Genomic DNA, 12647 nt, shown 5'->3' on the forward strand with positions numbered 1-12647 from the left:
TGTGTGTGTGTGTGTGTGTGTGTGTGTGTGTGTGTGTGTGTGTGTGTGTGTGTGTGTGTGTGTGTGTGTGTGTGTGTGTGTGTGTGTACATCTGTATGCATGTGCAGCCAATAGAGGGAGGGTGGGGTGGTACAGAGGTGCTGTGTGGTGTGACAGTGTTGAGATTGGAGCGAGTATGCGTGCATTTGAGTGTGACAGTGCGCACCATGAGGGCATCCCTGTGTTTTATGGACACAGTCTGAGGTTAATAAATATTGACAGTGAATTATCTCTCAGGGCATGGTCGCAGGTGGGTTCGATGGAGCAGATTGGACACACTGGCAAGAAGTAAAAGAAAAAGAAAAAAAAAACTTGCACGCATGTTTTCGCCACCCCCCTCCCCCCCCTTTTTAAATTTTTATTTTTTTATTTTACTCTACTCCAGCGGCATTCAAGAAAATCCTTGAGCAAGGCACTAATGACCAGTCGCAATCATCTGACACTTGACCACTATAATTACCTGCCAAGATAATAAAGCCGCCTTCCACCTAGCCTGTATGGATTCTCCACAGTCTCGGTTCTAGCTAGAGGCCCCTTATCATAAGACAACAGAACAACAACACGGCGATTAGTTCCTGCTACACACTCAGATCAGAGTAACACAGAGAGGGAGAGATGAAACAAGACGGGAGAGATAAAGAGGGGAAAAGTATAGCAGGATAGGATGGGGAAATGAGAGGAGAGGAAGGGAAGAGACAAAGAGGTAAGAGCACAACAGGATGTTTTTTTTCTGCAAAGCTATTTAAGAAAAGGATTTGCTCAACAGCTAAGGGACAGTCACACGTACAGTTTTTTATTTAGCCCACTCAATGAGCGTATGAGGAGGGGTGATCAATTAATGCAGCCCAGACCTGTGACATTGCCCAGCCATCACTCTTTTACACACACACACACACACACACACACACACACACACACACACACACACACACACACACACACACACACACACACACACACACACACAACCACTCCTCCACTCACACATATTGAAGAAACACATGAAAGGAGAGCCTCTGTTGTGTTCCCCTCACTGCATGGCTTAGCCAGGCACAAAGCTATAATGTGGCGTAATGGGGCATGAACGTGTTTTTTTTTTTTTTGGGGGGGGGGGGGGTTACAGTAAATAGGTGGAAAAAAGACCACATTGTAAGGCCAAATTTGCACTTTCTGTAGCATCTGTGTGAGAACTCACACAACTGCTACAGCTTGTAGGAATTTTTGATGTTGCCAGTGAGCCCATTTCCACTTCACACTTCTGTCTAATGATCAGTGTGCACATGCTTGCTGAAACGCACACTGCCAGTGGCTCGTAGCCACTTGCAGCCATGTCTGATCTCATCAAGTGTGCAGGTACAGATGTAATGTATGTAAAGCTAAAAAGATACTGATAAAATAGATACCATTATGTGAGTGTTTGGATTTGGTTTATTGTAATATTGTGATACACGTAGTTTTAACGTGTTTTTTTTGTCTTAAGGTGAAGTTTAATATATTTTTGCTTGTATAACTCGCCCTGCTTGGGTCTCTTTGACTGCACCAACATTATTTTATGTTGACATTTAAGTATTAGGTCAGAAACAGAGGGATATTTGTGTCCCCATTGCCCTGCCTTAAATGTAAAGTGTACAAACCTTTTTGAAGAGCAAGCAGTCGTCCATGTGCTCTGCATAGACTGAGGAGAGCCTGTATTGGTTCTCAGTGGTTATATCTATCTGGTAGCCCGTCAGGACGTAGCAGACGGTGCGGAACTCCTGGATTTTTCTCTGAAACACCTCCTTCAGCCTCTGGTTCCTGAGCTCAGAGCTCTCCATCTGCTTACGTAAATCTGCAAAACACAAAGTTGGGAGAACATATCACAGCTGGTCTCGGACATACAGGACTGGGTGGGTATATCCGTATAACTTTAATCTTTATTACATGTGAATTTCACACTTAGTTCTCCGCCACATGTGCAAGACGCCTTCTGAAATGGACGGCTCAATATCAAATATACACTCTCTGCAGCAGTCCATCTGCTCATTTGAGAGCCTCCAAAATACTATAATGCGCAGAGGGGGGTGGTAACTAAAGCAGACAGCTGTGTGTCTGAGCTGGGAGCAAAGAAAATCATGGAGAGCAGACACAGAATGGGTCTTGACATTAATTTGTTGAAAATCAATTTGCGATAATTACCTTAATTTGGAGACTCGATTTGAGGAGTCAGAGAAATGAGTTTGTGTGAAGAAGAACGAGTGGAGTTTTTTTTTTTTTTTTACAATGGTATTGCAGAAAGAGCTGAAGAGGTTATGCATGCATGTGATTGTGCATGAATATAATGTGAGCTCAGAAATGGTGAAACAACTGCAAAGAGGCAAATTTGAGGTGTTTTGGGACCAAACAGTTGTGAGGAGAATGAAAACCCATTGTTGAGCACCCCGCAGACCCAAAAACAATAGCAACACAGAAATGACGTAAGTCAGCCAGCGGTTGGAAACGCCTCTTCTGCACAACAAATACTACAACATTTGTCGGTGTTTTGTTCCATTTTTGATGGCTGACACTAAAAGGATAGTTTAGTTTGAAGCGGGGTTGTATGCGGCACTTATCAATCGTCAGTTCACCTGCAGTAAAAAGGGGTCGGCATGTCCCCAGTTTGGAGAAACCAGCAGCCGTCACGGCATGAAAGCCAACCAGTAATCTGCTGCGGAGGGTGTCGGTAACAAAATGCATTTTAGACAACTAAAAAAAAAAAAAATATATATATATATGTATATATATATATATATATATATATATATATATATATATATATATATCTGTTTGAATGTATGCTAATTAGAATACTTTCACTGCTTCGCCTTGCTGTTACACAGCCATTTCTGACGGGGAACTGCGCTATACTGCTGTCTTCAAAGCCACCAGACTCTTTTGATAAAAACAGTAATTTAACCTCACAGAACAGAGGAGTTCCATGATTACTGCTTCCGCTGCCACGATCGGTTAGTTTGTTTGTGTTTTTGTGTGACTTTGGTGTTACTTCGGCTCCGAGCTAACGTGTTAAAACACCACCAAGAAGGGGTATTTGCTCCAACTGTGCTCAGAACTATGAAAAAGTTCCTCCGGTCTGAAAGCGCCAATTCACACTTAGTGCTTTCAGTCCACAAAGTCAGAGAAGTGGGGCAGCTTTTATCCACACCAGGTGTTCTCTTCATTTACTGTATGCTTGCATTAACATTGATATTGGAGTCATCAATACTCAACACAATTTAATTGCTATTTATACGCTTAGTTTGAAATCTTCCATCTGATCCCAGACATATTTAATGGGAGTGCATTCGCTGTCCTTATTAAAAGGTCCACACAACCCTGAAAGGTGGACAGACTGTTCTAATTAAAACAGGAGTGAGTATCAACACTAATACTTCACCACATCATTAAGATCTTTTGTGTCACGGTTTCTGATTTCTGTCAAAGCTGAGTTTGATAGAATTTTAAAAAGCACTTGTAAAACAGGCAGGAGAGGCAGAAACAGACTTAAAAAGGGGAGAAAAAATAATGTAGCCGAGGAAGACAAAATGCTTACTTAATAACTAAAAAAAAAAAAAAAGTGGAGGTCAAAAGCATTTCACTTGCTCAAATGTGCATCTACATCAACAAGAATAACACCTTATTAAAGAGCTTTTTACAGTCAGTCCTTACTACTGTCAAATCCCAATACTCTTTAACTATCACACACACACACACACACACACACACACACACACACACACACACACACACACACACACACACACACACACACACACACACACACACACACAAAGGGCAGTTAGTGCATTTTCATGATGATTTATAATTATTACTACCCATAATTCTTCACTTCCTACATCTAACACCTATTACATTTTTATCTGTCATTATTTAACAAGTGAATAGCGAGAAAATATAAAGCGAAGAGTCTGTGAGTGCGCCCGTGTGCCTGTCCGTCTCCTGGGTGACTGTGGTCCTCTCGAGTGTCAGTCATTGCTGATAAATACGGTTTCAAGACTTCAGGATTGTGACGAAAGTGTCACTTTATGACAGCAATCAAACTGCCCTGAAACTGGCCAATAATTCTCAAGTTACAGCGACACATACATTTACTCTAACATGGAGACAAATGGACATGCACACAGGGACACAGACATGTCATTCCCTGTGCAATCACAAAGACGAGTGCACAAATAAACATGTAGGTTTTGAGTTACTAAATCAAAGTATTCTGAGGATTTTTTTTTACATCATCTTTTGAATTTTGGAGGAAGCTAATGACTTTTGCCCTTAATTGGTCTCCATGGTTTTGGGTACACAGATGCTTAAAAGCTATCCAGAAAATTCCACTATTGAGGGAACTTCTATTTATTTTTGGCTTACTAATTTTTCAACCTGAAATACCACCAAAGTGTGCACGTATATCCGTTTAACTAACAGAAAAAAGGGGGTAGTGACACAAATTATTTATTATTTTAACAAAAGCACACATTTATAAAAATGTGACCGACCAACCCCCTTCAACACTCCCAATTTAACATCGGATAATTTTCCTCTAGAAATAAATGACTAAGTATAATTTTGGATGTCTCATTTTTTTAATTGGGTTGTCTTTATCTACTTTAATGACTCATTGGAGCAGTTTACTTCTTAGCTACATGATGGAGCACTCACTTGTTTTGTTTTTTCATGAAAATACAACTTTTGTACGAGTGAAGAGTCAAATGATTTGTGTTGTCAAAATCATTATTCTCAATAATATTTTTACTCGTCACAGAAAAGCAATCTGTAGGAAGCATTAGAGGGAGCAAAGGAATTTCTTCATTTACAAAGCAGTCATGTATAAAGCTTGGAATAATATTTTATAACAGCCTAGTTAATTGCTTTTTGAAAAATACTTTACGAGTATGATACAGAAGCAATATTTCTGATGTGGCTTCAATCATTATCCAAAACCAAAAATAAATTGTGTTACTTTAATTGTAAACTTCATTTCATACTTTGTCAGCATACTTTTTTTTTTTTTTTTTTTTTTAAAAGACCAGAAAGAACTGAAGTTTGAAAAGAAAAAATAAGGCTGGGAGTTGTAAAAAGAGAGGAGACAAGAGAAATGAGATGGTGTCAGTGAGCTGGAGAGGGATAGTGAGAGCAACGAGCGCCGAGATCCTCAGAAGACAAATGTGCAAATAGACTTCGGCCACTGAACTGCCCTGAACTCCAATTACATATTTAACCCCGTCATAACTGCACTTTCTCTCTGTCTGTCATATACTCACTTAAGAGGACAGAGGCTTTAGTGCCCTAAAATATCAACGGGGCAATTCCCATTATCAATACTTTGCTTTATGCTGTGTAGGAAGTGGTAGTAAAAAAAAAATTAAAAAAAATCCAATGGCACATGCGGTGGCCTTAATCCCAGCTACGGCACATGTTTAGTTTATGATAAAAACATTTAAAAAAAAAAAAAAAAAGGTTAATGGCATTGTGATGGACAATGGCAGGCTCAATGCAGCTACCCATCTGTTTTATTTATTTATCATGACAGGAGCAGAAGCTAATGAGTCAGCTTAGTGAAAGTGTTTCTGTAAATGTGTGCCCGTGTTGCGGATCTTACCCAGCACCTCCTTTGATGGCGGCAAACTGAGATTGAGAATGCTGGAGTTGTCTTGAGAATGAACCACAGCCCCTCCGCCCTGCAAAGACCGCACGAGATCCCTGAGACATGTCACCTCCTGCTGAAGAGCCTCCATTTCCTCTTGGCGCTGTTGCTGGGCAACGGCAGTGGGGTTCATTTTGAGGTGGACAACTCGGGTTTTGACGGGGTCATAGTCTCCCTGAGACACACAGACATAGACAGACATCAATTGTACAGTTTTTGCAGAGCGCTGTGACTTTACTGGACTTAAAATACAGTCTACTTGTCCAAAGTCTCAAAGTTGGATGGATTTTGAATCAAAGAAACAGACGTGATAGATAACTAAATAATAGGGATACTTTTATACATTAAAACAATCGTGCCAAAATTAATTCCTGTTTGAAGTCCAATTAAACACGACTCTGAAACCATTTTTGGCACTTTATGTGTGCTTTTATTCATCACGTAATAACATCAAGGAGGTGCCTGATCAAAGTTCAGTTTGTAACGCAACACAATATAACCAGACATACAGCCAAAGTCATACGGAGCTATCTTTAGAGGCGAGAACAAGGAGCACTGCATCAAATGGCATGGCTCCCACAGCGTCTGAATCTTACCATTGTCTTCTGTCTCTTCATGTGATCCCAGATTGACTCCACACAGAGACAAACTAAATCCACAGATGAATTGTGGCAAGTTCTGCAGAAACTCCCTGACACGTACCTTTAGAAACTATGCCTACGTGCACTCAGAAGAATTGGTGCTGGTGTTGTAAAGTCAATGTGTCTTTAAGGGCAAGACTTTGAAAACACTCTGAAGTCTCTGCTGGTTACCTAGCAACATCAAAATTGTGCCGGCAAGAGATTACTGTGCATGACTAAGAAAAAGTCTGGTACGTTACCTTTCCTAGGAAACCCACAAACTGCCATCTGTACACTAATCGTTGTGAATTAGTGACATGCCTCTGCAGTGAACAATCAGATTTCCTCTCTGTGCAGCTGATTAACATCACCAACTCCACTCAACCGCAGCGCTGACATGTCACCCCATGTATGAAGATAGGTTTGATGCTCCTTGCGTTAAGTTTGAGCATTACTAACTGGAGGTCTGTGGGCTTCATCGGGTTGTGCCATTCACATGCCGAGCGTAGGGGATGGGACGAGGATCAGATCCAAACCAATCTGAGGCAGTGGAGCGCTGCTAGGAAATGGTGGACTGTCCCATCCAATTGGGAAGAGAGTTGCTGACCCAAGTGAAAGAGTTCACACATCTCACGGGCTTGTTCACTCGGGTAGAATGAAGCGGGAGATAGACAGGCGGATTGGAGCTGCATCTGCAGTGATGCGGACGTTGTACAAATCTGTCGTAGCAAATAGGGAGCCGAGCGGCAAAGTGAAGCTTTCAATTCACCATTCCGTCCAGTCCTATGCTCCCCCTATGATCATTAGCTCTGGGTAACAACCAAACGAACACGACTGCAGATACAGACGGCTGAAATCACCCTCAGGGACCGGGAGAAGGCCTCAGACATTAGGAGGGAGCTAAGAGAATAACTGCGGCTAATTCCCATTGAAAGGAGCAGGCTGAGGTGGTTCTGGTATCTGACCATGATGCCAGGAGAGCACGTCCAACTGGGAGGAGACCACAAGGAAGACCCAGACTACGCTGGAGGGATTATATATCCCCTCTGGTCTGGGAACACCTGGGATCCCCAGAAAGAGCTGGAGGAAGCGGCTAGAGATGGGGACAACAGGCTACTTTGCAAAATGAACATCAGATAATTGACAAAATTAGAGCGGAGTAACAATTTATTTTCATCAGCATTCATATTTTGTCTATAAAATGTCAGAAAATTGTCAAAAATGTCTATTCCAGTTTCCCAGAGTGTAAGATTACATCTTCAAATGTCTTGCTTAGTCCAGCTACAAAACCCCAAAGCAATCAAGTTTACAATAACGAAAAATCATTTTTCATCGATAGATTCAGCAATAGGTTGATTAGGTCAGCCATAAATGACTGCACAAGGACAGTCAATGTTTCAGCTGCCATTGCACTTCACTGGGTTCGTAGTTTAGTTTAGTTTAGTTTTAATTCAGGTACATCTGGTCTTTGGATGAAAAGCACACGGGACTAGTAACTCCACGTGTCACTTTCTGATCAAGTAAAGAACATTTGAAGGTCTCATGCAAAATAACACAAAGGCCTTTAGAGTATGTGTAGTGCAGACAGTTACAGGAAAGAAAAGGCACAAGAACTGAAGCCCTCCACTGTGCTTATATATTTCTGTGAATGTACGAGCGAAAACTGTTTTCTTGGCAGAAAACCTTGAACAGACTTCATTATTCACAAGGACAGAAAGAGTTTTATAAAAAAAAAAACTCGGAGTGAGCATGCTGGTTGTGATTTTCAGGAACTAATGGGGAGGAGGTTAGGGATGAAATATGTGCACCAAATTGTTTTCCAAGAAACACATGCTCTCATTTCCAAAAGAAAAATGTGTACACTTAAAATATTACACATTATTTTGGCATTGACCATTTAACAGTGCATTTCTTAATCCATATCTGTCTACTCGAGTGCTGAGTTTGGATTTAAAGGTTCGGAGGCACGTAGAAGTTTCAAAGCATAATTTTTTTTGTGACTGTTGTGCTTTACTTTATTGGGGGGGGGGGGGGAGACTGTTGTTTGTTGGTACAGAACTGCAAAATCTAGAGTAGTGAAAAAGATGACTAGATAAGAAACAGGGTGAGGGTCCTGGGGCATTCTCCCCTAGAAGAAAACTATAGTAATTAAAGTACTTTTTATATATTTCCAAAGGTTGTCTGAAACGTACTCGTTAAGGCATGGACAAATCAATGATACAAAATTTTAAATTGTTGATTCTCATCATTCAACAGGGTTTGCGATTTCCTGTCATCCTGGGGGCCGATACAAAGAGGTCCGAGCAGGATGGAAAAAAAAGTGCTCTAAAACTAGCCACAAGTCTGAGTCCAGACAGCTTTCTGAGCCTGTTAGCACGTGAACGTGCCTGTGAATGTTGATAGAGCAGATGTTGGTCACAGAAGCTAAACACGTGAATTCAAATAAAAGTGCTTTGGCTATGTCTAAACGTCCCGGCTTCGCCCAAAGCGAGACCCAGGAACACGTCAGCCAGGCCATCTTACGTCAGCCCCTGCTAGTTCTCGGAGGTCTGTCCCTGCACCAACGCAGCCATCACAGCTAGCCGTTAGCTTCGAGCTAAATGCTAAACATTCAGACATAATTTACTTCAGCCTGAGCAAATAAACGCCCTCAATGTAGCCTCCAAACATGACAAGTCGTAAAACAACAGCGACATGTTAAGGGCTCGTTAGAAAAATAAAAACTTGCCTCAAGTTATGGGAACATTAGCGGTTACACCCCACACACACACACAATCTCTTTCTCACACACACAAGATCACAATCTCTCACACACACACACACACACACACACACACACACACACACACACACACACACACACACACACACACACACACACACACACACACACACACACAATCTCTCACGCGCGCACACACACACACACACGCACATAATCTCTCACACGCACACACACACACACACACACACAATCTCCCACGCACGCCTTAATAGTAAATTAAGTAAAATATATTTTAAGAAATATAAATGTATACAGAATACATACAGTACATGTACGCTATTCAGGTTATATTCTAAATTGACCATCTTTTTAAACCAATTTTCCAGAAAGTAAGTAAATGAAAAGCATAAATGTGTATACCCATCGTCTGCCGTTACACAAATATTTAATTGATTGCATCCAGCCAGATAAACAGCTGGTGGTGCAGATTTGTCAGTCGGGTTCCATTTTACCGCAGCAGAGAAAGATGAAGCAATACTGAGAGCGCCAATCAAACCTCTCACGGTTGAAAGTAATGTTCAGATTTATTTTCTGCAATAAATGGCGAGAGCAGCTTTGCTTTCATGAAGCAGCTCTGCTATGAACCGCTCAGAGATGTCAGCTTTCTCTACCTTCTACTGACATTTATTTTTTTTGGTGACCTATGAACGCTCTGCTTCATCTAGCCTGGCAAATTCTTCTGTACAAAGGCTTCAGGAGCATACAGTGAAGTTATGAGAATCAGACTGCCCACCTGCTTCATTTCCCGGTGTGCTGCACTTTGCCCTCAGCACGGAGCAGCGGCAGAATACCCTGCACATGAAGCATTTTAGTATTTTTGATCTATTTGTGTAGAAAGCTTCTTCACAAAGCTTCTGCTCACATTTATATGTGAGCAGATGTGAAAAGTAGTACTTATTACTAAAACGTATTTATAAAATGTGTCTTTACACCTTGGAAACATGATGCCAAGACGAACAAATCATAAACAATTAAGTGGCAGTTTTTAATGATATTTTGAATATTGTAACTGCTGTTTTTGTGATGAGTACTTTCACACAGAGTGCAAATGTTGCACCGCGAATAAAAGCATCAATCAATCACACGCTGTAGAGAATGTTCATTCAGATGTTGCACTTGAATCTCACACGCACGGATGCATTTGCATATCTACTTTATTAAAGCATCTCTGTGTCAGTTAAAAAGAAAAAGGACCATGTTTACGAAAGTATTGAAGTTTTCTTCTTACAGCGTTTTACCTTAATAACTTAATACCAGTCATGCAGATTGTGAACGGATATTTTTTGCGCTTTTAAATGCATGTTTTTAATTTTTTTGAAGATTGAGCTGAAATCTATTTGAACTTTTGTTTTGGAAAACGGTCGCAAATGTCAGAATTTCACATTGCTACCTGTATGAATTATTTTGATGCAAAATAATCGATGGCATGTACTTTGCTTTTTCATGTAAAGACTAAACTATTTTCATCTAACACAATAGCTCCGCGGTAAATTATATCTCAACCGAGCTTAAAATGTTGGAAGGCATTGACTGAACTTAACGGTAACTTTGATGGATGCAGTTTATGGTGCTGTTGAATTGTATTTTGCTATACTACTAACATCCTCCATGATATCAATGAGAAAGTAGATTTGAACTATTTACTGTATTTCACTGTTGTTTTTTTTTTTACCTCAGCCTGTTCGTGTTCCTGCGCTGCTCTCCTCAGTGACAGGTGGCTCTACACTGGGACAATTTTATAGCATTTCATTAAAAAAAAAAATAAAAAAAATAACCAAACAATAAAAACACTGCCAGCAGAAGTTTTAGTAAATGTGTATAGCAATACCATTAAAATGAAGCGCTGGGGGGTGACATAGAAGAAGAAATGTGGAACTGTGCTTCACAAAGAGTGAATGACTGTGAATGAACAAACTTAGCATAATACAATTCAAAGTTCTGCATCGAGCTCATTTTTTCAAAAGCAAGATTAGCTAAAATATACAGTTAGCAGATGTCGTAATACTCCTGCCAACTTAACTCACATGTTTTGGTCATGCCCTGCTCTGGCATCTTACTGGTCTATGATCTTTAAAACACTTTCTGAGGCTCTTAATATTGATCTCCAACCCAATGCAGCATCAGCTATATTTGGTGTCACAGATAGAAAACACTACAATAAGAAAAAGACATAAAAGCATCATGGCGTTTATGACACCTCTCGCTCGTAGAAGAATATTGTTGCATTGGAAATCAATAAATCCACCGACGGCATCTATGTGGTTTAGTGACCTGATGCAATTCATACAATTAGAGAAAATAAAATACTCACTTAGGGGGTCAAGGAACAAATTCTTCTCTACCTGGGATCCGGTTCTGACATACTTAGGGAAACTCAAAACTATGCCTGATACCCCCTAGCAGTATTTCTTGGTCTAGACCCTAAATCATGAGGTGCGCAATAAACAGAACTGTTTTTGGATTCACTTATTAATTTTACTCTCTTTCTGTTGGATAAGGAATAATTTGGGCACTCTGGTCTCTACCTATTGGCCAATCCTATTGTCATTTGATTTTTGGGTATTTTGTGCTTGTATGATGTGTTGACTGTGTATTTACTTTGTAGAGTGAAGCAGGCGTGTCTTCATACAGATGTACAGTGTATGTGTGTGTCTATGTACATTTATATAATGACGTCTGGCACAGCGTAATGAGGTGACCCCTTTCTTTTTTTCTTTTCTCTTTTTATTTATTTATTTTTCTGTTCTTCTAGGTGAGTGTACCAGTGGGAGGGATAGGTTTGTTGTTTGTTTGTACATGTTAACAAAAAGCTGAAAAACAATGGCGATATTAGTCAAAGTGCATGTTTACTGTATTCTGTGTCTGTCAATATTTCCAAATAAAAAGATATTATTTAAAAAAAAAAAAAATGAAGTGTTGTTCTCCCAAACACAATATTACATAACATACAGTGAGTAGAAAATACTCCATACGGATGTTAACAACAAGAGAAAACTCAAAATCTGAAGGTAATAGTACAGCTAAATTGGGAATGTTTCTTGAAAACGTGATTTCCTTCTTCTTTTACTTTGTTTTCTTCTGACTCTGCAAGGTCTGGGTAAATGAGAAGAGTCTATCGTAGCCAACATAAGGAGACCCACACACAAACAGGAACATACACAACCTGAGCACACACACACACACACACACAACAATCTGAGGCCTTGATTACTGGCTAAATTAGATTCCATATTCCCCCAAGCGACGGTTGCCAAATAAACTGCTGAGAGCGAAAGGCAGACGAGGGAGAAAGGGGATATATGAGGTAGGGAAACAGTGAAGGGCATACAAAAAACATGGTTAAAACAAGCGTGGTGGGGTATCATTGCCTTCAGCGAAAGGAAAAAGCAACATGGATGGAGGTAAAATGCCTCACACACACACTTATAAATAACGCCTTGTATAATTTAAAAGGAACAGAGAGTCTGAGGTTTCCAAAATGAGAAACAGCGAATGTGTGTATTTATGTCAAACCATTTTCAACTGGACTGCA

General features: G+C 40.3%; 1 protein-coding gene across 3 annotated transcripts in view; it reads right to left on the minus strand.

Annotated features, from left to right (window-relative positions):
* The window catches only part of mad1l1 (mitotic arrest deficient 1 like 1), a 62909-nt gene that overhangs the window by 24200 nt on the left and 26062 nt on the right, over nucleotides 1-12647 (minus strand). For all 3 annotated transcript variants that reach the window (XM_069689643.1, XM_069689642.1, XM_069689641.1), the window contains exons 16-17: nucleotides 5666-5885; nucleotides 1674-1867 (exon numbers count right to left, since the gene is read on the minus strand). In XM_069689643.1, the coding sequence (XP_069545744.1) occupies nucleotides 1674-1867; nucleotides 5666-5885 (414 nt within the window). The remainder of the gene's footprint in view (nucleotides 1-1673; nucleotides 1868-5665; nucleotides 5886-12647) is intronic.

This window comes from Brachyistius frenatus, unplaced genomic scaffold (assembly GCF_029030835.1).
Source record: "Brachyistius frenatus isolate BFR_SWC_R1_liver_20210118 unplaced genomic scaffold, ASM2903083v1 Contig_7, whole genome shotgun sequence".
NCBI classification, from domain to species: Eukaryota; Metazoa; Chordata; class Actinopteri; family Embiotocidae; genus Brachyistius; species Brachyistius frenatus.